The sequence below is a fragment of the Anthonomus grandis genome, chromosome 1 (assembly GCF_022605725.1).
Source record: "Anthonomus grandis grandis chromosome 1, icAntGran1.3, whole genome shotgun sequence".
NCBI lineage: Eukaryota > Metazoa > Arthropoda > Insecta > Coleoptera > Curculionidae > Anthonomus > Anthonomus grandis.
Genome location: NC_065546.1, coordinates 1,432,648 through 1,457,259, shown reverse-complemented (window position 1 = coordinate 1,457,259; position 24,612 = coordinate 1,432,648). Strand labels below are relative to the sequence as shown.

The 24,612-nt window shown below is 33.2% G+C and overlaps 2 protein-coding genes across 2 annotated transcripts in view; one reads left to right on the top strand and one right to left on the bottom strand.

The window, feature by feature from the left end:
• Positions 1–7,106: 7,106 nt before the first annotated feature.
• On the top strand, positions 7,107–8,342 carry LOC126740460 (uncharacterized). Its single transcript, XM_050446495.1, has one exon. The coding sequence runs from the start codon at positions 7,107–7,109 to the stop codon at positions 8,340–8,342; it is 1,236 nt and encodes a 411-aa protein (XP_050302452.1).
• A 1,105-nt stretch (positions 8,343–9,447) lies between these two features.
• Positions 9,448–24,612, bottom strand: part of LOC126744099 (scaffold attachment factor B1-like) — a 67,047-nt gene continuing 51,882 nt past the window's right edge. Inside the window, exons 5-6 of the mRNA XM_050451449.1 lie at positions 16,128–16,304; positions 9,448–10,178 (exon numbers count right to left, since the gene is read on the bottom strand). Coding sequence (XP_050307406.1) covers positions 9,821–10,178; positions 16,128–16,304 — 535 coding nt within the window. The 3' untranslated portion in view covers positions 9,448–9,820. The remainder of the gene's footprint in view (positions 10,179–16,127; positions 16,305–24,612) is intronic.

The window sequence follows — 24,612 nt, the reverse complement described above, 5'->3', positions numbered from 1 at the left end:
AAAGGGACATTTTTATAATGTCCCTTTTCTTCGCAGCTCCTGGCAGCTAAAGCATTATCACCGCTTAATTTGCCATTTTTCCACTTATATAATACAACATATCAACAGCCGAATTTCCAAGGGCCATAACCATCGGCTCATATTCTTCAGTGGGTCCCTGCATCATTATAACTCCTAGAAATTCATCATCTAGAGGTGTACCGATGGATATAAGTTACTGAGAAAGGGCCATAACTTCATTGACATAATCTTCCATGGTACTAAACTTTTCCAATTTTATTGAGCACAAACTTCTTAGTATTCTTAATCTTCTATCTAATTATTTATCTTCAAATCCCTTTTCAAGTGCACTCCATGCATCTTTAGCATTTTCAGTTTGCATTACATGCGGAAACGTTCACTTGTCAAGGGAAAGAATTATTTTGGACAAAGCTTTCTCCTTACGTCGAATTTTTGTCGCACTATCAACATTCCAAAGTCCGTACAACTTTAATAACGCACTCATTTGAAACTTCCAGACCGACTAATTTTCACGTCCTTCAAGTTTATCAATTGACGAACCGATTATCGCGCTTTCGTTACCCGCCATTATATTTGTTTACGACACGACTAAACAAACTCAAAACGTAAATAACTTTAAAAAAATAACGTGTCTTGTGCTTCTGAGCCCATAAGCTGTTGGAATCCGAATGCAATGACAAGACAAAAAATAGTTTAATAAAGTTACTTATTCAAGAAAATATTAAATTAGAAAATATAATAATGATTATACCATGGGCTCCGCGAGACTACTATACATTAGACAAAATATGCTTTTAAAGATGACACATATTGCTGAGTCCTAAGCTCAGCATAAAAATACTACAGTAACGAAAAGAAAAAATCGTTGAAATGGATAGATACTATTATTTTGTATTATTTTGACCTTACATATTGAAATAACAACAATAGCTATATTTATAAGTATATTTTATTTCTTATTACTTGCCATCCTTCCTTCATGCACTTACATTTAAGCTCCGTGTAAAACGTGTTTCTTCTTTAAAGCGCAATTTCACTTAACAATTTACTTTTTCTATAGAGTCTACATATCCTCAAAATCGCATTGCAGTTTAAAAGCCAATCGAATCCTTCTGACATGTTAAAAATTCAATAGGAGCTGTTTGCCGCAATATATCACGGCAATAGATACGGTAACGTTCTAGATGGGACCTAATTTGATTTTTTTATTTACCATCCGAGGAACCGAAACTATTTTCTAAAATGCACTTAACCTAGTTCAATTCAGTTCGACGGGAACTCTAATCGCTGTCCTATAAATAAAGTAGAGAGAATACGTGAAATACAAGGAAAGGTATAGAAAATGTAGAAAAATAGACGTTTATTGAAAGGGGAAAGTATACGGGGAAATTTTAAAAATTATATATCGTTTTCAAGTAAATATTAAGGGAAAAACATTATTTTTAACGGTTCCAAGTTGGGTAACGAAATACATAATGGATTGACATCGTGAGAGGTGAATGGTGACCTTTAGCAACACACAAGATATTAATTATATTACTCCCTACAATACTCGAAATTTTAATAGCGTTACCTTAAGAAAAATTGTGTTTTGTATAAATTATTAACATATGAATTTCTATGTATTTTAAGTCCTTTGGTCTCAGGAAAAACCTCAAGTAAAACTCCCCAAAAGAAATTCGTATTAAAATTCTTGCCGGTTTTGCAGCCCTTTAAATCAAACTCGCCACATGGAAAATGGAAAGGCAACGAAAGGCGCGGAATGATTTATTTTTTCTCGCTGATGCGACTTTTAAACTCGTAACTTTGATTTCGGTCTACCTCGATGATTTTAGGGTTTTCTCTCGCGATCATAAATAATATTATATGAAGTTTATGGAAATATTTCGAAGTAGAGAAGTACGCCACTCGAACACGGACACAAAGTCACACATATTTGCGTCGAAACTCGAGGGAATTTATTGGGTCGTGTGGAATTATGTGTTTTAGAGTTATTTTCGATGTTTGCTTTGTCATGGGATATACCTATATACTACTGCCAAAAGGATTTTTCAAGAACTAATAATATGTTCCTTATAATACAGTAAAAGCTCTTTATTGGCGATTCCTTCATTCGCGTTTTCACTATTCGCGGATTAAAAAAATGCAATCCAATTTCTATATTCGCGGCTAAAAATTTCTTTGTTCGCGGATCGAATCAGTACGTCGGTACATATATATTGATAAAAATGATTCAACGCAATATCCTTTGTAAACGCATCGTCAAATGGACTAATAAAAAAGTAAAATTGACCTTATTACAACATACTCAAAGTATATTGTTAAATGATATCGCCGCCGTATTGGTTCTTTTGACACAGGCCGCTCTGACTACAGGAAATGACGAGGAATCTGTGCAAATTCAAACTTTGACTGCAAACATAGCCGAAATTGCGAATGAAATAGGACGAGATGGGTTCAAACAGATAGAATCAAGTGACATTCAGACGCTGCTTGAATCGCAAGATGAAGATTTGACTGAAACGGACTTGGAGGAAATGTTAAACTCGCAGTCTATTGAAGAAGAGGCTTCAACAAGCACTGGAAACGTGACATTTAATTCAAAAAATCTTAGCGAAGGTTTAAAAATGGCAAATGAACTTTGTGATTTTTTTATGAAAATTGATGGAACGAAGTCTTATTTTTAAGAGACAAATTGCTAATGCCACTGCTGAATATCAGTATGAATTAAAGGAGCTTTTAAAAAATGGCAAGCAAGAAAAAATTACAATTTTTTTTAAGCCATTGCCGAAGCCTGAAGGTAATAATTATTCAATATGGTCAAAAACTCCAATTAAATTAATTTTTTATATATGTATGTATGTACTTGTTTGTTATTTTGCCTCCTAGGAACGTATCCCCTATAATCACTTATAAATTACCATTCCATATTCACGGTTTCTTTATTCGCGGAATATTTACGGAAAGTATACCCCGCGAATAAAGAGCTTTTACTGTAGATTAAAACCGCAAATACGACCATATAACTAATTTTCTCTGTAAAATGTGCCGACGTTTCGACCTTATTACAACCAAGTATAGAAGCTGGCTTACAAATGTTAATTTAGTCTAAGTTATATCTTTAATCTGTTTTATATTGTTACAAAGTTCCCTTACAACCGCCGTGTCTTGATCGGATTATTCTAATCGATTTATATTTGTACTTAAAAAACATTCTGCTAAAATTCTAGAAATTCGTAGAAGAACTTATTGAGTATATACAGGGTATCAGGAAAAATGATCCTAATAGAATTAAGAACTACAGGTCTATTTGCGTTTTAAGTAGCTTCTCCTAATATTTGAAAAGCTTATTTATGATCGATCAGTACGGTTTCTTGATAAATATAATATTCTACATTCTTCGCAACATGGTCGAAAAAATATGTCTATTAAAACAGCTTCTCTTGAATTAATTCAGTATGACTGGGATATTGAAAGAAGATTGAATGTAGTGGCGTTTCTGTTTGACCTATCTCGAGCTTTTGAAACGATTAATCCGATTTTTATTAAACATAAATTAGAGAGATTAGGAGTGCGAGGTGGAGTATTGAATTGGGTTATATATGACCAACAGATAGATCCTTAGTTGTAAAAGTGGGTGATGATTTCTCAAGTCAGTATAACTGCGAACTTGGAACTCCACAGGGTGGCACTTTGGGGCCTATTTTATGTACGATCTCTCAGAATTCATTGGCGATGTTAAATTGTTCATGTACGCAAACGATACTGCTATTGTAGTTACAGGAGAAAGTATGTAGGAAATCGAGTTCAAAGCCTGCACTATTATAGAAAAGTTTAACGATTGGTGTGAGGGAAATCACCTTATAATAAATTTGGAAAAAAATAAATGTATAAGTTTTTCAAAGAATGTGTTGGATGCTCAGACTTTTTCTGTAGATTTGAAATATGAGAACTGCCATGAAACATTTAAAAAATATAATATTTTAACAATGCCCGTCATTTATATATTTAAATTATTGTTATACATATTTAAAAATCAAGTAAGTGATATTAATAAATATAATGTTAGATGTAAGGATGCTCTTTATCTGCCAAAATTTAACTTTGTTGATTTAAAAACAAAACCCTTTTATGAAAGAATTACCTTATTTAATCAACTGCCTGCTTCCTTAAAATAAATACATAACTTCAATATATTTATAATAATATATAAGTTCTGTCGTCTATGATGTCAACGAATTTAGAAACATGCTGTTTTAGATGTGTGTAATCAGGTTTTTTTTTTAGAATAATTTTACTCTTTTAAATAAGTTAATTAGGATTATCAGTTTTTTTCTCCTGACTTGTTTTATTCTTTTGTATATGTAGTATCAAATGACGAAATAAATCAGTAATCAGTAAGCTTCTCGTTTAATATTTCTGTTATTAAAGACCTTAGTTGATCCAGTTCCGCCTTCTTGACAGTTTCAGCACGTTTATTAGTTTTAGCTTAACTTTTTCTATGTTAATATCGCACTATTAAGGCAAATTATAATAACACTCACTGCTACTCAACATTAATCACTCACAAAACAGATAAAACCCTTATATTAATTACTCTATTTTGATAAATTTAGTAAACATTCACGGCCAGTGCTTTGTAGGTACGCTGCTCTATCAGCGCCATAAATCTTATCTATACAGGGTGATTTTTTTAAGGTCATGCTTTTGGGGGATGATAGGCAACGTTCAAATATAACTTTTGATATAAGACACTATGGGTCGAAAATGCCTCAGAAGCAAAATACAGGGGGTTAAAGTTTTTAAAAAAATTAAAAAATTAATTTTTAGTTTCTTGACTGTTTAAGATATCGGTGTCAAATTTTCTCAATAAAGCTACCTAATAAAGATGCTTTAAATGTAAAAAGTAAATGTTTTAGTTTCAACCAGTGGCGTAGATCAGATAGGCATTAGAGTAATTTTTTAATGAAAAAAATAGTACGCCATTGATAATCAAAAATTTTAAGAATCCTTGGTTAATTTAACAGAAAAAAGGTATCCTGCATCTTTTTCCCAAAAGGCACCACTTTATTACTCTTATCTTACTCTATTATACTTATACTTATTATACTTACTCTATCAGAATTTAAAAATAAATAACTTTAATAAAAACTAAGGAAAAAATAATTTATTGGATAACGTTAAAAAATACTAAATAATAAATAATAATAATTAATAATTAATTTAAAAGGTGCTCAAAGTGGCCGTCATTTTGTTGGATACAGAGCCTGCAGCGTAATGTTAAATTGTCGTGAATTTTCTGAATAACTTCACCCCTATCTTTAATTTCGCCTGCAGCTACTGCAATGAGTAAATAGAAGTAAATAATAAAGTAAAATATAAAAGTAAGTAAATAATCTAAAGGTATCTACGAAAAGGTTGAGCAAAAATTTCTGATAAGTGGCCATTCATATCTCACTTGTGATAGAGATTTTGCACAAATAGAAAAGAGAAAACGCGTTGTAAAAAACTACACTCTCGAAAATATAGAAAAGATGATAAGAGAGGCACGCCACCAAAGACCTTTTAATGTACTACGTATGGAAAAAAAACGATTTTAAAGATTTTCAGAGCATGGCAGGCCAATATCTAAATACGACTAAATTTCACAAATAGCCTGGATTAAAATTGAACAGGGGCAAGAAACGTTGGTTAAAACCAAAAAGACCTTCTCTCAGCTCGAGGAATGGACCACTTGTAATGTTCTAAAGAAGGAAAAAAGGTCGACTGAAATTTCGGTAGCATTGCTTCCAGACCTCAACTGCAAAAATATGATGGACTATATTCCTGTTAAATATGTTCAGTTTGATGATAATATCATAGAAAAAACACAATCGAATTAAAAGGCTCCTTTGGATATAGACCCTTCTGACAGTGTATTATAGTTTTCTCAATGATAGTTTTTGTTTTGTGTATAACAATATAACACGTTTATTGATTCTTGTTTAATTTGAAGGCAGTAATTTTAAAACGCCTATTTTACTCTAATAAATAACTATTATTATTTGTTATGGTACTATTTTTAAGGTTTTATCTAAAAGTAATTATTGTTTTGGAATTTGACTATTTAAACCGGTATTATATATTTTTATTCTTTAAATTTAATTTTCCTTACACATTTTTCATTTACCTAAAAGTCAGAAAATTTATATAGAACTCTAGGCACAGATGTAAATAGCTTCGCACGGAGCTATTTACATCTGTGCTCTAGGACTTATCGCAATTTAAAATCCAACGTTCGCAAATACTTGAATTTTTATAAGGAAATTTAAACATCTTTAACTTAGGATTCTCTCTTCTAGTTCGCCTACATTCAATATATTGGCATAGATTGCCCGACATTATGTATTACAGAACCAGTGACAAAATTTTTAAAAAATAACAGAATTATTTGTAAATAAGTTTTGTCAAAAATCGACGGAGAGCTTTGCCGGTGTTGATAACCTGTATCGATACGTCCGTCACAAGAGCGAATAACAAAAATAATATTGTGTTGCTCAGCCGAGTCGCAACCGCCAAATTAAATTTTGCAACACAGCCAAGCGATCGGCCAGATTTCAACGCGTAATTTCATCGATGGATCCCCGCTCGAAAAGCGGGGATCCTTTTAGGTGGTCAAAAAATTTACACGGGATGGATTTTCTATAGTTTATTATTATTTTCTTTGGCTTTAGTTTTGCTTCGAATCGCTTCCACTGTGCTATTTTTCGTGTTCGTTTCTTGGATGTTCTTGCTTGAGGTTCTCTTTCTGCTATGCTAAGCTCTGAATCTGAAGAAGACTGTGAACTAAACTCCTGGACAAAATTATCACACCACTTGATTTTTAGAGATTTTTTTTAATAAAGATAAAAAAATAAGCAAACTTGTAAGCATTGTTAACTATGCATTATTAATTAACAAAAACAATTATATTCTATTTAACAAAACGAGATTTAAGTAACTAAATTCAATACAAGGAAAAGCATCGATTTTTACTAACTTCAGTTTTGATACAAAAATAAAACAATAGATCTGCTATCGCGCAGATCAATGATACAGAAGTAAAAATGGAGCAGCACATCAATCGATTCCAAGAGAAAATAAGCCAAAGTATGGAAATCATCAATAAGATGAAAGGGTATGAGCGCATAATAGACAGTAATGAAGTTAATATTCATATCCTTATGGTCTATCAGCTGGCATCAAATTTCATAGCTGAAATAAGTGGCTACTATTTAATACTCTTCAAGATACTATTTGAACAAGGATCGATTTTCACCATCTTATCACCAGCCCATGTACACAAAATTCTTCAGAAAGCCAACGAAAAATTACCATCTCACTTAAAAATAAGGCAGGTACCCATAAAGACATCGCTACAAGAAGAGGGAAGACAATGGGCAAAAATTTTTACACATTTTGCCATTGAAGATATTTCCGATTTCAACCTCCTGAAGGTATATCCTACAGCTCTACACGTTGAAAATAATTCCTACTGGTCTCTGGACATACCTAATGACATTTTGGCTTTAGACTACAACAATCAACAATACTTTGAGCTATCACACAATGAGTTAACAGCATGTATACATCGAAGCAGCCATTATTTATGTTCGCCGACAACAGTTAGGAACATAGACGCCAGTCCAAATTGCGTCATTGACGAAATATATCAACGACATCAAGGGAATTCTTGCAATATAACAAAACATAACCTCCACACGACTATTTGGAAACAGCTTTTTACTCCAAATACATGGATGTTTATTTCTCCAAATCCCATAAGCATCGCAATCACGTGCAATGGCATACGAGAAGAAATGGTATTAAACACCACTGGTATAATTCAATTAACCGAAGCATGCATTCTAAAAACAAAACAAAATAATATAATTGCAAACCGATTTGATACCGTTCCTGTTGTTTCTAGTTATACAAAAACATCAACATTTATTAATGTCAGCGACCTACACCATACAGAAACAAACACAATCAGCAGTTTTTCGAGAGAAGCCGTGTTCAAGGTATCAGATGACCTGACTAAACTTTCGATTGACGAGCAGCGACTAGACCAGCAGCTGGAAGACAAGATATGGAAGAAGGTCACACTCCACTCGTATACTGCAGGGGGCTGTACTATACTGATCATCATCCTAGTGTCTTGCGTATTCCTATGGGTTATCAAAATTAGACAATACAAGCAACGAGAACCCAGACATAAGACCAGAGAGACCGAGATGGTAGAACTCCGACCCTTAAACATTCCTCCAGCAGAAAGCAGAGAGAGCGGGGAATATGTCTAAACGACATTTTTTAAATATTTTACATTTTTTGGTAGTTTTAAATATTCATACATATTTATATAAAATTGTTTATATTAGCCGGTCAAGGTGTTTGCGATGGATTTTAAGCTCACGTTTGCTATAAGTTCGCAAGGTCGAAATTAGTAAATAGTTAAAATTATGATTACGATGCTCACCTTGATTTGTATAATTACCTCGAATTGTTATCTTAAGACTGATATAAATAGTTGTTAAGTTTTGTGAATAAACCAGTATTGAGTTCTACACCCAGTAGTTCTTATTGCTCAACCTACTACGGCCAAGCCACCCTTGCCTGTAAACCTATAGTGAGGCTGCTATAGGGTAGTAGGGAATAAAAAAGGTTTAGGGATAAGCCCTAGATCTTTTCACCCATAATGAATTCTTAATAACGTGTATTGCCACCTCTAGCTGCAATGACCGCTTGAAGTCTTCGCAGCATTCCTCGTATCAAATTTAAAAACTTTCCTGCGGATGTATTCTCACTCCTCACGAGCAGCATGTTCCATGATAAAGCATAAACATAGTTTTTGTTCAGTTCTGCTTTTTATACGAGAAAAGATATTATAACTGTTTTAACTGATATTTATTTTTATTTAAATTTTCTTGACAAAATAATTAGTGGTGCGATAATTTTGTCCAGGAGTTTATTTTGATTTGGGACGAAGTCCATATCAACATCGGAATTATAACTAAACAGATCTAAAATGTTTTAAAACAACTTAAAAACTGTAAAAACTTGCAAAACTTAACCTCCTCCACTTCGCGCGTAATCTACTAAATAACTGATGCTTGAGTGACAACGGGGTTCAAGCGCACTTGGTTCCCTATGCCAATTAACAATACGGGCGACTGAATTTGCTGATTTTCTCAACAGTTCAAATGTTTCACCATTCAGTTTTTACACTTCTGAAAAAATGTCACTTGGATCCATTGGCTTCTAACCCCCTCATATATTATTGCTTCCATTTCAAATTAAAATAATGCGATAACTCCAACCTTTTTAATGACAAATCGCGGTTTGGGTTAAGGACGTTCGATAGTATGCGTACTAATTCATAACACAACCTTGAAAGAAAAGACTATATGCTGATATATTTCTATAATATATTTCCTGAAGTAATCGTGACACCATTTGCTCTACAATCTATAGCCGTGGGCAAACCTAATGGCAACTAAAATTTTCTAATTACTGCAATAACCTATATTTTCTAATAATTACGTTACGTCAAAACATGTAAAATAAATGACTAAGGATTTACTTTTTATGAGACCTAAATTTAGTATATAGTACAGCCAATAAAACTCTTATTGGCTAAGACACCTTACCGTACCTTAATGACAGATATTTTTAAAGTATAGAACTCAAAAAAAATCTCTTCACCTAACCTAAAAATACAACTTGCACAACACCTAAGTAGTACTTTTACTTCACATACAACATTGTACTTCTAAAATATTCAATACTTTCTAGGTCCTCCTGAAGAGCCGGGATACCCCATAGGCCTGGACATAAGCGACGGATTTCCCATAGGGTAAGACGGCTGATATCCCCCCGAATTGAATCTTTGGTCAGGATAAGAGGTGGTGACGAACATCGGTTCGCCCCTTGGAGGTCCGCCGCCCTGATTGTAAAACGACGGCATCGGTTTCGAGTTGCCAGAGTACGATTGTGATCCGCCATAGTGACTGCTGCTGCCCCCGTGATGGGTCGGTTCGTCCATGCGGGGTTTTTTGCTCCCTTTATACGAATGGGGACTTCTATCGCGTGAACGTCTGATTTTTGGGGGCGGTGGAGGGCTGCGACCGCCCCTGGAACTAAAAGAAATACTGATTCTATAATTTCATGTTTTTTTACATTTGATTTAAGGGTCAGCGAGCGAACTCTCTAACTCGATAGAATGAAATTTTCTTTTTATTATAGAAAAAAAGTCTAAACTCTACTCTCAATCTCAACTGGCTTCGATCGGGTAGAGTTCGGGTTGCCGTCGGCCTTTTCTAACCTTCGTAATAGAAATATAGAAAGAGGTCGTATGGTCTCGCTAATACTTTCGTCTCTTTTTAGTACATTGAAAAAAAGATGTATTTATCTTTGTTGTGGGGATGTTTTTGTAGCAGATTTGAAAATCAACGAATTCTCATATTAGACCATTAAGCCCCATTGTGCAAGGACCAACATTTTTAAGAAGTGATAAAGGGAATAGGGTTGGCTTGAAAGTGATTCTAAATAAAACTTACTAATTAAATAAATATTAGAAAATGTTAAACCAGAAAAGTCCACAAAAAAATAACTTACTTAAATCACTTGGTTACAACAGATAATTAGGGTTTTATTGCGGTCAAAAGATCAACGGTATATCTTTGAGTGAACTATAATTTGTTAACTACTTTTTTCAGGTTTAAAACGATCATTAAGTTTATAAGGTCATATAGTTTATCCACGCTTATTTACGCCCCGAAATTGGGAAATTCCCAGTAATTCCACAAAAGGGAATAAAATGGGTTTTATTACTCTTCAGAAATTTTGAAAATACTATATATATATATATAATCCTTTTATCCATAATTCAATCGTTTGTTCTTTCTCTTTCATTTCTAAGGCATAATTAATAATATTATTATCTTAAATCTATAGTTTAACACAAAAATTAAAATATAAATTTAATAGTAAATATATTTAAATAAAAAAAAAGAAAATATATTAAGCTATTATAAATACACACTAGGAAAGATCTATCATAAAATTCGCCGTCTTATTGATACCTAAAATTATTTGAAAAATCTATAAGAAAACTTTTCCCTTATAGGCATCCCTTATAGATATAGGATGAAAACAGAAACAATAACAAAGCATACTTATTACTTAAGAGATCGATAATATCGAATGACATTTCAGTAATTGACATTGTGGGCTGTGAAAATTCCCATTAGCTATAAAAAGGTTAATGTTTGTAGATTGAGTAGTATAAGAATGTCTAAAGCCGAACGATGCCGAGTGACATAAAGCAAAGGTTAGCGAGTGCTAATCGCGCATAGAAAGATATTTTCTTTCTATATTTTTTCTTGTCTATTTCTGTTTATCGAGTTAGAGAGTACCGCTGCAGTACTGTTCAGATTGATAAGAAATGGAAATGAAAATAACATTTGAATTCTATTTAAAGGTTATTTTTGGCCCCGCTATACCGGGTATCCTAGAAAAGTGGTTCGCCCCTAATTTAATTTTTAAGTTAAAAAAAATGAAATTTGGTATGCGGGTGTAGTACCCAAATTGGGATTGGCAGACGTATTCAGTGGTTTTTTGTTACTTCCGGTTTAACCGGAAATTACCCCCAACTTTCTTATTTTAAATCGGATCCCCTAAGTTTTTTGACATATTTTGATAGGACAATCTAAGAAAAATTAGCCAGTCCATAATTTCGGGCCTACGAAAGTGCCTACGTATCCCAAAACTGCTACTTCTCCGTCTTTATTTCTAACTGTTCGATTTTCTCGATCATGGCAAATATTAGACACAGATTTAGTTCATATGTGTTTCTGCATGTAATGTAGGCAGTATAACTCTTCTATTTTGTAGAAACGTATCATCCATTTTTCTCTAAGAGACCAAACGAAAACAAAAACAAAGGTAAGGACACAAAGTCACGGTCTCATCAAATCCATATAATTTCTTAAAAAAGATTAAAAGCTACACGTGTTTCGCTCCTGTCGCTTATGAGTAATGAGTTTTATAAGCGTTCTTTTTGAAAAATATCTTAATGTATTTTTTAGGCCTGATGATGCTCCGACAGGAGCGAAACACGTGTAGCTTTTAAGCTTTTTTAAGAAATTATATGAATTTGATGAGACCGTGACTTTGTGTCCTTACCTTTGTTTTTGTCTTCTATTTTGGTAATAAAGCTTTATTTCTACCCTTTCTAGAAGTCATTATTTATATATGCCGCAACTAGGTCGGTCAATTAATTTCTTGATTGTATCAATTTTTCGCAATCTATTAATAAATCGAAGCGAAAATTTGCTAATTTTGCAATTACATTTAATTGAATAAATCAAGATTCGCTTATTAACATTTTTTGAAATTTTGCACAAGGGTTTGCCAGATTGGTCTCTTCAAAAAGTTATCTTACATTTTTTCTGTAAAATGTACAGGGAAGCCAATAACACGCCAAGTCAATAAGTAAATAGTAAGCCAATAAGTACGATTTCTAACGTGCACAAATTCGTTGTTGTGTTTTTAATACAGTTTAGTGTTTTTAATACACCATATTTCTTTCAAATTGTTTGATTTATAATTAATATCTTTAAACAATTATTTAGTACGACATTGCAGTAGTATGAATTTTACGTCATGTGCGTAAAAAAATCCGCAAAGAGGCCTATTTGCAGTCAGTGTTAAATTAAAATTACAAATAACGGAGATCGGATTCCAAAAGTAGAGTGTTTCTCATCGGAAATGTCTAAGTAATAATAGTAGTAAAATCTATAAGTCTCATCTAAGTCTATCTCTGTTTGAATATTTTTTAATATTTATACTTCATGAGATATCAGCAAAAAACAAAAACCTTGCCTTTTTTGAAATCTTTGTTATTAATATTATTTTTAAGCACTATAAATTTGTAAATATACATAAGAATACTAGAAATTTGGATATACTCTTAGGAATATATCCAAATTTCTAGCATAATGTTCTAGGCATTATTGAGGATCGTATAAACTTATCGTACACTTAAATCTATTTTGGAACTTATTAATATAAAGTCCAGTGCAACGATATATTAGAATGGTCACCCGTCAAAACACCAGCATTCCACCTGCCAAACAATGTCATCCACCTTCTATTTACATTGTTTGAGAAGTAAAATGCTGGTGTTTTGACGGGTGACCATTCTAATATATCGTTGCACTGGACTTTATATTTGTTGATTTATAAGGATTGAACGGGGCAAACTGCCCCTAGTTTTTACGACATTGTTCACTTAAGGTGATGTTATAGCTGTACTACTATTTTTGCAATATAAAGCACTTTCTCAAACAGATTATGCAATTACCAGAAAATGTTCATCAATCACCGAATATGTATCCTAGGAAAATTTTCAAAAAGGTGTCATTTACTAAAATTGGCTCTGTAAAAAAAATTATGAATTTAAGACAATTTATACATTTTCAGAAAGGGGATTTAACAGGCTTTCATGTGAACTTAAAAAGTACAGGGTGTTACATTTAACATTTTTGAGAAATCGGCCTTTGAAAATCATCAATTTTTTTCCTCCTATTTCAGGTAAATTTTGAAACTCGACAACACTGTCAAAAAAAACCTTAAAAATATTGATTAAGTTCTGTGAAAACCGCACATGTTGTCATTTTCCGTTCTCGACTTATAAGCAGTTAAAATGTGTCAGGTTATAGATGGAAACCCCGTAAATTATATTTTATAGTCGTTGGAGTAAAACCAGGGCGACATGTTATTCTGCGAACACTAGTTGATAATGACCGTTTGAAATTATCCAGTATTACATCTTCAGCACCTACTGATGGATGTATAAGAGAAGCATTTGGAAATTAGTCTGTTGTCAACAGAGCTGATTAAAAATAACAAGTACAAAGTTCAAGCGAAAAAAATCTATATTCCTTGAACAACACCTTAGATTGCCTAAAACTCCCAAAAGCTTTCTGTGGACATACAATTCCACATTTCCAGGTGAGGTGGCCCAACACAGACTCTCCTGGACCAGAGCGTGGCGCCTCTCGTCCCCTAAAGAGGGCGTGGGAGTGAGCGGGATCGCCTGGAAACCTGACGGCAAAGTGCTCGCCATAGTTAAAAGTACGTCGTTAAAGTCTGGCAGTTAAACGGCTTGGAATTCTTTTGTTCCTTCCAAGCACTTTTTGAGTCGTTTCCTTCAACTGCCTGGAATTAATCAAACATTTATTCCAGACAGTTGAACCCAATTCCTTTCGGGACCAATTCGGACGTAAAATCATCTTCCAAATACAAGAGTACGGATCTGCGACGATTTTTCAAAGAATTACGGGACGTTGCCGTTTTGACCAAAAACTGTTCGTTACGGGGAAAAACTGTTTTCCTTAAATAAAGAAACCAACTCTGACATAATGACATACGTAAAACTCTCCCATATTTCTCTCATGTGGAAACACTACTTTACCACTTCCGTTACAATGTCCATATACTAGCAGATGTCTATCCTTCATTTGTCATCATCATCTTTGCACTGATTCTTCCGTTCTAGCAACGAAGGCTCTTGCCGGTCTTTTGATTGATCCTTTAGTCGAGATTAGGCGCCATCTTTTATGATTCTAGGTGCTTGGACTTTTGACTTGCTCTGAGAATAGGAACCGACTGGTCGGGATAGGTTTGGTTGCATGTATTTATGAGGTCTGGGTGTGATAGTATTGGACGCGAGCCTGTGGAGCAGACCACGCCCCCTCAGATTGCGGAACTTTTGGCTAGCGAGGAAAGGTCGGGCGGAGATGTGAACCTAACCGGTCTTTTACGGTGTTTTTTGGTGATAAATTAGGTTTTTGGCGGTTGGATTGGGTTTTTTATGAGGTTTATTTTTGTGTGGTTATTAAAGATGGGAATTGGGATTTGGACATGTTAGGAAGGAAACGAACGGACACTGCGAGAACCTAGACCTCGACTCCCAGCAATAGTTTGATCGCCGGGTCGGAGTTTAATTTTTCCAGTTTTGCCATTATGTTATCGATTTTTTTTTCCAGGATCCCGTCGGGCAAACTTAAGAGATTTAGGAGATTTGTGTTTTCAATTTCAGCTCGGGCCGTTTCATGTGCGATGATGTATTGCCATCCTTTGGCTCCGCCCTCCTGTTATTAGAGTCCGAGACGGTCGTTCTCAAGGTCTCAGCGAAGCTTTTTTTTTTGGTTGTTTGTGTTTTTTATATTTGGGTTTTTTGGGCAGCGCCAATAGCTCGCCGGATGGTCACCGCCGCAATTGCAATACTCAGCCGAGGTTGCTCTGTTTTTTACACATTCTGAATAGAAATGTTCGCCCTTGCACTTGTGGCAACGCGGCTTTGCGTTTTAATTACTCAGGACATGACCATATTCCTGGCAGCGATGACACTCCCCAATTTGCTTCCTGTTTTCAATAGTCTGAGTCCTTAAGCGGTCAACGCGGACCCTAATCTTTAAAATGTTATCAATTTCAAACACATTCTCCTGTTCTTTGGGGACGAGGAATCTGATGAGGTCTGTGGATCTTCGTCGGCCTGGGCCGGTTTTAAACCAGCCCAGTTCCTCCGGCTCGAACCCCATCGCTCTCAGCTCCTCCTCGACCTCTTCTAGCTTGAAGTTTTGGTCAAGTCCTCTCTCTCCTTCATTTGTAAATACACACGCGACACTAATTTGTGCAAATTTCTGTCAAACTGACGCAATTCTTTTAATAAAATTTCGTTTAAATGAATTTTGCTGGTCAATCCTTAATTGATTGGATAATAAATCCACCAGCTTCAATTACTATTGAAGAATTAACATATACAAGATGAAGTTAATAATGCAAAAGTATTATGAGGAATTGAGAGGTAAATTGTAAAAATTAAATTGGATTTTTTTTTAAACTACGTAAATGTATTTTTTTTACATTTTTCAGTATCCAATCTGAACTTGGCTGAATCTACTGAATTCGAATTTAAATGATCAAAATATTAAAATTTGATATGTCATTCGCAAACAATATTTTAAATATTTAATCTTATATAAAGTACAAAAAGAATTATTTTATAAAGTAACGCTTACCGATGCATATCTTTAGATCCTCTATCCATTGACCTTCCGGATGGACCGGACCTACGTGGGGAAGAGCCTCTGTGAGACCTGGTTAGACCCATATCCTCGGATTTTCGTTCCAAAAATTCCCGTAGTTTTCGACATTCGTCTAGTTCTTTATTCAAGATGGCTCTATTCTCCTGATACCTATACGAGTTACGGATAAACAAATCATAAAAATATTTTGCATATTGTCATTTAGGTGTAAATGTCTGAAAATTTCATGTAATCATCAAAGCGAACTATTAATCTTAGTTTTGTTTATGCTAGAAAAATAGAAGAAAAAAAAAAGTTTGACCAAAAGGGTGGTTGGAGGGTTCTTGCTTTTGATAAAAGAATGCGTTAAAATCTGGATGAACTTCCGCGGTTTTATGTATCCTGTCTATTTTTTGACTCTTAAAGAAGTTAAGCTGATCACTTTTTACTTATTTTTAACCTAACTGTGCATAAAAATAGAAAGAAAAAACAAAATTTGTGGTAGAAGGCCAAATAGGTTTAATTCTCTTAAATCATTTGCGAAAATTCTATAAAAAAACTCAAGGGTGATCTCCAATTCCCGATTTTTAATTCAATTAAAGATTCAATCAATGATTCGATCAAATTATACCATCACAACCAGTTACTCCAAACTTGATTCTGCATTTCCAAAAATGCACTAAAATAGTAATTATCAATATTATCACAACGATAATATTTACCAGAAAAGACATAAACTTCTATGGTTTTTCTTTAGTTCATTTCCATAACTTGGTCCGTTCTCAATTTTCAATTTTAACATCGAATTTATAAGCTGCGAATAGAAATTAACGGAACATAGGTTATATCTGGAATTTCTAAATTGGCCTCAAAGAGCGACGTTATCCAGAAAACAGTAGACTTTCAACTTTTCCAATTCCAGTTGATTTTCCTATTTCTCTTCCTATGTAATAAGAATATCGTTAAGGTAGCTGTCTACATTCAAAACGAATAACAAAACAAAAATACATGTCCTTTCTATATCAATAAAATGTACAGTCAACAAAATTGAAACTGTCCCTCGCTCCGTGGCTCTTTACCCATTTACACGTAATTTAAGCACAATTTGGCTTCACTGTATGAATGAAGAAAGTATAGCGGCATTTTTCGAAAATAAGTAACGGGGGCTGATGCGGGGACAGCTTATAGCATAACATTGTGTATAAGGTACCATTGTAAATTTTAAGATCTATTTTTAAGGAGGGTTTTTCTATATTAATTGGCGGCACGGGGATGCAGGTAAAATGTGTAAGGTGGTAATTATAAATAAAATTTGATGGTAAGTAGAATTGTACTGTCTTTTGTGTTTATAAGTGTGTTTATAGGTAAAATCTATTTAAACTAAACTATGAAATTTGTCAAAAATCTTCAAAAATTCTCTTTAACTTTCATTTAAAAAAAAAGGTTTGTTTTTATACGGAACCAACTTTTTTTGATATCCCGAAATAAGCTAATCAATTTAATAGATCAAAAACGAAAATTATTATCTCATCGTCCTGGGAATCTATTCAAATAGGAGTGATTTCGAGGGTAATTTATAATTTTTTTATTAAATTTTTTATTTAGAAAAATAGCTGAAAATTACATATCTTAAGTTTCATTTATCGATAGATATGTAAAAAAGTTATAAAACTTACCTATATTTTTTAACAAAGAAAAATATACATGTTATTGGGTCTATCCAAATAAAAAATGTTTTTGTTTTATTTTTAAAGTAAAATCATTTTAAATATGATTGATTGTTTTTTTTGAGGTAGTATTTTTTAAATCCAAGCAACCCTTATACAGGGTGAATTTTTTTAAGTGTTGCAACGCGATATCTTGAAAACATTCAAGTTTTTTCTAAATATTTAAAAAACGAAGGTATAGTTTTTTTTTAGATAATAAATAAATTTAATGCATTACCATACCCTAAAAAAAGTATTAATGGGTTTAAAGGTTTCTCAAAAACGGTAGTCGAATGTAGTATAGATTGGCGATATTTTGAATTTTAAATTTAATATCTTACTCACTACTGCACCAGTTGAGGGTTAAGGGGAGTGGCTCTATTAAAAAATGTTTATTAAAATAATATTTAGTCCAAAACGCACCGTGAGCCAATCCACTACCTATTTACCGCATTATTTGTATCCATCTAGTATATTTTTATATCTGTATTATTATTGTATTTATTATTATACCTGTGAATGGGTTTTTTATGCCAAATTTAAGCTTTACCTCGTTAATTATATTTATTCGATTTAGTAATATGATACATATGTATATGCATTTTACGATATTAGACTGAGCATTGACATAAGTGAGCTTTGACATAGGTAATTTACGAAAAAGAAGAGAAGAATTCTATCGCCTGCTTTTATTATAATTTAAAATAACTTTGTCTCTTCGCGCCGGTTGTTAGTTTTAAATATGAAGGTTTTATAAAAGTCATAGCAAACATTTTAATCTGAAATATTTTCACTTTGAAAACTTTGTCAATATTTTCGCTTTATTTGCTTTTCTCCATATATTAAAAAAAGTTGTCATAGAAATATATTTTGACGTAACGCTCTGAATGTTTTAAAAAAACACCAACAAATAATATAAAATTATATTATTGTTAAGAGACGCTGTTATTGCTTTTTTAGTACCTACTTTATTAACTTATTCTTAATAATAAAATATTTACTGCTATTTTTTATCTATACCTATACATATAGGCCACCCCTTTGCTAAACTGTTGTCACTAACCTAATAGAATAATAGATATCTATTTAATTAATTAATACTAATTACTGCATTTGCTTTTAAACAGGTCAAACAAGTTAGACGCTGGATCCAACGTCAAGAAGCAGAAAGGCATGTAGAAACCAGACAACATCCTGGAAGGAAACCTGTATTGACCGAAAATATGAGAGAAGCTACTGTTACCCAAGTAAGAAATAACCCTTTCACAAATAGCCGGGTGGTCAAAGAAACCATGAACTTGGATGTTAGTATGCAAACAATTAGGAATACTCTTCGTTCAGCTGGAATAAATTGTAGGCGACCAGCCAAAAAGGCCAAATTAACGGTCGACAACGCAGAGCGAAGGCTTAGGTTTGCTCAAGAAAATATTGACCGAGACTGGTCAAATGTGGTATTTACCAAAAAAACGTTTTCTTCGGACATAAGGTCCCATCAATTAGTGTGGAGACCTACAAGTACCAGATATGATTCCCATTATGTCCAAGAAACTGAAAAAAGCGGGAGAATAACATTGTCATTATCGGGTTGGATGACCCAAAATGGACCCGGAATGCTGGTAACCACGCCACCCCAAATGAATTCCGCGGACTACGTGGACATTTTGGAAAATTCTTTTTTGCCTTCATACAGAATATTATATCCGGCTGGACCAATATCCTTTATGCACGATGATTGTCCAATTCATACCTCCCGTATGGCGAGAACATGGTTTGAGGAACATCCGGAATTTAATTTAATTCCATGGCCATCCAGAAGCCCCGACTTAAACCCCATCGAAAATTTGTGGGCTGAAATGGTGAATTCTTGGGATACTTTTAATCAAGGCCAAATTAGATTGAAGGAAACGTTACTAGCCCAGGCTTAAAGAGTTTGGGAATCTTTCAGAGGGAGACCCGATTTTAGTAATTACGCGGGATTAATGCGGAAAAGGCTGCAACAATGCATTGACGCAAATGGTTTTTATACCAAATATTAATTAAGAAGCCATACCAATACCAAATGCACCCTGTGATATTAAATAATTATTATTTAAAAAAAAAGGTGTAAGTTTCGAAAAAAACACAATACGTAGGCTATTTAAAAATTTAAATAAAAAAGTATTTTTATTCTAGATTTAATTATACTTACTAAAGCTTGTTAGGAGTAGTGTTGAATGTTATTAATTGTTATTAAGATGTTATACTTAAAGAACTGTAATTTGTCATTAAATAGGAAATAAAATTTTCGCTTTGAAACTGACCTTTGATCGATTACTTATACGTTTTATAAGGTTTAAAAAAAAAGTAAATAAAAAAAGATACGGGACTACTACAATTAAAGTTTAGTAATTAAAGTTAACTTCGTTTCAATAAAAATATATAAAAAATAGTTTTTTATTCAAGAAGAAATCACGAGAGTGTCTTATTTACAAACGGAAATATTACTTTATTCATCACTTCAGTAAAAAAGTGTGCTTTACTCATGAGAACCACATAGATTTTTTTCTACCTCTTATACCAAAATATAGACATAAACAATTTAAAATATGGATTTGCCGAACAACATTTTGGGTTAATCGAACAAGTGGGGACAATTTTGAATAGTTTTTGTAAAAACAATGTCCACTTAACTTGATAATGAGTAAAAAAATTTCAATAACGCAAACTAACTTTCTTAATATGCAACTTTTACTATACGAGTATAGGCAATTTTTGGTATATCAACCAACTTCTTTTGACGAGTTCTACACCATGTATTTTTATATAGGTATACTTATAAATAAAATGTGAGGAAAAAGAAACAAAAATATTAATTTTTTTCCCATATTATGGTAGTACTTAGTACAAGTATTTAGTTTTACAGCGCTAGACAGGGTATTCCAAAATAAGTAGTTTTGGTAGTATCTCAGCTCGCATTACGTTATTAATGCTAGGAGGCGGTGCTAACCATAGCGCGCTATTTTTTATGAAACCTTTAATGCTTTAAACAGGTTTGAGTTCGCGTTTTTTATTTCCTAGACACAGGATGAAAGAGAAAAATCTCAACATATACAACATATACCTATCGTTTCTGCTGTAGCACTTAAAGTTTCTATTATTATAATGTTTCCTTTTTTTATGATTACCTATATTTTGGTTTACACTTACTGGTTGCTGCCAGAATTAAAAAAACTATTATTTTATCATAGAATTACATCTGTTTGTTTACTTATTTTTAAATACACACCATATATTTAAAAATAAAAAAAAACAAATAGGTATTTTTTTAAATTATATTATTTTATAAAATAACTCACACTCTAAAAGTAAAAAAACAATTTAAAATTTGGATTGGTATTTTTATTTAAGTTGCATTTTATTTTTCAAATGTTGGGTGAGTAATATAAAGTAATACTTTGATTTAAAAAAATTCAAAGAAAACATCGATTAGGATTTTTATGTAATGCATAAAAAAGTAAAAACGATTTTTTTTTTCTATTTATTTTGACAACAAGCAGCATTTGACAACAAAAATATAGGTTGTGAAAGATCAAGCAAAAAAATAATAATTTGGAGTTAAGAAATATAGTGTCCCAATAAAAAAATAACTGAAGGTAATTTCTCAAAAGTGATGAACCAAACAGAATTTTAAAGAGCGCATTTAGCCAACGTATAAAACACTATAGCGCATTGTCCTAAAAACTTTACATAAGGAAGAAAAACAAACTGATTAATTTTTTTAATATCAGCTTGCACAGCCACAAAAATATTCGAAACGTCCCATTGCAAAAACCCCATCTACTGAAAAATGAGTTCCGTCACCCCTGCCTATTTATACACGACTAAACTCGATCGATACTCTACACCCTAGCGCCTGCCGTACGCTACCCCTTTCAGTCAAAAGCCATGTTGCCAAATTGTAAGGCAACGAAGTCCGAGAGCAGATGCGAGGGACATTTTCAAATTTGCCGACTGTACATTGTAGGCTTTTAAATGACGACTATAATCATCTTCTAATGTGTACACACAAAAAAGTCCTAATAATGTAACAACATTAAGATAAGAACACCTTAACCTTATTTTCAAATGTATGCTTGTCTTAAAATTTAAAGTAAATCTTATTTTAAATCAAAATAAATTTGTAAGGGTTCAAGAACAAGCTATATTTAACGTTAGGAAAAATATTTCAATTAAATCAACTGTAAGTAATGTTCTCACATATAAATTTTCAGTGCCTTCACACAAATATTAATTTTCCTTAAATCGGGAATAAATTTTTTTCAAGCGGGAATAATTTACCCTTCATGAAATGCACAACAGATTGATGAAATTACATGTTCATTCTCTGCAAGATGCCAAAATTATTTCCTCTATACTTGCTTTAAAGGTACCCCGGAAATATCACGTGGTATCACTTGCTTCGAATTTCGACCAATAGCAGAAGCGAGTCAATTTCATTTAGGCTCGGTTCGATGGCTTCTCATTTTCCTTTTCAAATTGTTTGTTTAATGATTTGCCTTAAACGTAGTTTGTGATTTCCACGAGTGTTATTTGATCCCATTAATGCAATTGATTCTTCAAGGTATGTGATAAAAGTGAATCCAGTTTTGATTTCTTTATTTACATTATTCTGTTTCTCTGTTCAAAGTGCTTCACATAGCACCGGCGTCGGGTACACGTTGCATGGCTGCGATTGCTATCAATCAAAACGAAGGATATTTTAATTGTGTTTCATATAATGTGTGTGTCAGCCAAATGGAATAAATTAACCAATAAATAGACGGGAGCGTGTTGGAAAAAACGCTCGAACACGTCACGAGTATCAGATAACGGTGGCCAGTACCAACTTGCTTAGTTTAAACATAACACCCTGTATGTTAATTAATTTCTAAATTCCTCGGATCATTTTAGACATATTTTGTATACAATGTCGACACGACAAATGATCGCCACGAACGTCTTGGTAACACCCTACCCGTAAATAGAAATTTCTTCTAACGTTACCTCTACATCTCAGGTGTGATCGATCTAATTGCAAGGGTTATTCGTCTTCGTAAGTCAGCTAAGTCAGTGGGTTTAGTTTTGTATACAATAGTTTTCACATATCCCCATAAGAAAAAGTCTAATGGCGTCAGATCGGGAGACCGTGCTGGCCATTCCATCGATCCTCGCCTCCCTATCCACCGATCTGGAAATATTTGGTTGAGAAACTGCCGAACATTTATTTAGTAGTGGGGTGGTGCTCCATTTTGTTGAACCAATATCATATTCGCTAGAACTTGTGGGTTTCCTGGATCAGGATACAAGTTGGCACTACATAATTTTGAAGCAATTCTAAATAATTATCGCCATTCAAATTGCCCTCAATAAAAAAGGGACCTATGATCTGATCTTCAATAATTCCTGCCCACGCGTTAACCTTTTCAGGGTATTGAGTATTGTCTCTTCTCGTCCAGCGAGGATTTTCCCAAAAACCAATCGACGTGTTCGAGCGTTTTTTCCAACACGCTCCCATCTATTTAATACCTAATTTATTCCATTTGGCTGACACACACTGTATAATTATGTAAGTTCATTATTTAATAGCAAGGTTACTCTTTTTTTGATAAAATCAGTTTGTTGAAAAAATACCGGGTGTTCTGGAATTTTAAATATTTTTTGTTTTGGAATTTAAATTCTTTCTGAATCGGAAAGTTGTTAATTGAAAAAAATTGTTTATTTCATTTTTAAGTTTTCTTTGCTGCATGTAAATGCCTCAAGAGGGATGTCACTTTAAAATGTTTTAATGCAAATTCATTCTCAAAACCCTGGAATAGAATAACATTTATTTAAACGAATTATTCAGTCCACACATATTATATGGTATACCTACTGTATAAAAAAAGAATAAATATTTTTTTAATGTTTATATGAATTTTTGTTACCCAGACTTGACGTTGTTAAAGTCCAATTCGGAGATCTATTAGAATCTTTGATGTGTCGCAGATGCCGCACTAACTAGTCCGTGCGCCTATGTCGTATTTATTGTCGCATGATATACATGTTTAAATGGTAAGATTTTATATAGTTTATCTATGAAATTATTTTAAATATACGTAAAACCGCATGTTTTATACTATTTTTTATTTTTCTTTCGAAAATGTCCATTTTTAGAAAGAAAATAATATCACAAGAAAATAATATCAAAAAATTGACCGCGGACTAAAATCCAAGCATCTTACAAAATATTTTAAACACTCCCAGCACTCACAGCCTTGTCACCTCTTTTTAGCCAGTCTATTAAACAAAGATAAAACATCTGCGTTCTGGCGATTCCTACTTTAGGCTGTAAAAGTAATTGTGTATCTCTCTCTATCCCACTGATTTTGAGAATTACGGGGCCGTACCCAGATAAATTTATGGGCTGTTTTTGTATTACTTTTGACGTGTTTTTAAAGAAATCTTTAAGGATAGGTCTATTACCTTTAATAGTTGGAAGGGAGATCAGGTGAGGTCATTATTATTTGATGGGTTTTGCTGGTTTTCCTTTTTCCCCTTTTATGAAAGTGGTGAATTTAGAATTTGGCCTGGTATTCGTCTAAATTTTTTGCAGTTTTTAATGTGAGGAAGTATGTTTTTTATATGTGTTTGTGGATTTGTTTTAGTATTATAACTGCCCCTGTTTGCCCTTCAGTGACACAATAAAGACTACTTCTTCGACCTTTTTTCTGGGAAAAACCCTTTTTTGCTATTGTAAGAAAAACACTGTTTTTCTT

Bases quoted from the DNA above. Each gene is read 5' to 3' on its own strand.
- LOC126740460 (XM_050446495.1), top strand. From the start codon at position 7,107: ATGGAGCAGCACATCAATCGATTCCAAGAGAAAATAAGCCAAAGTATG.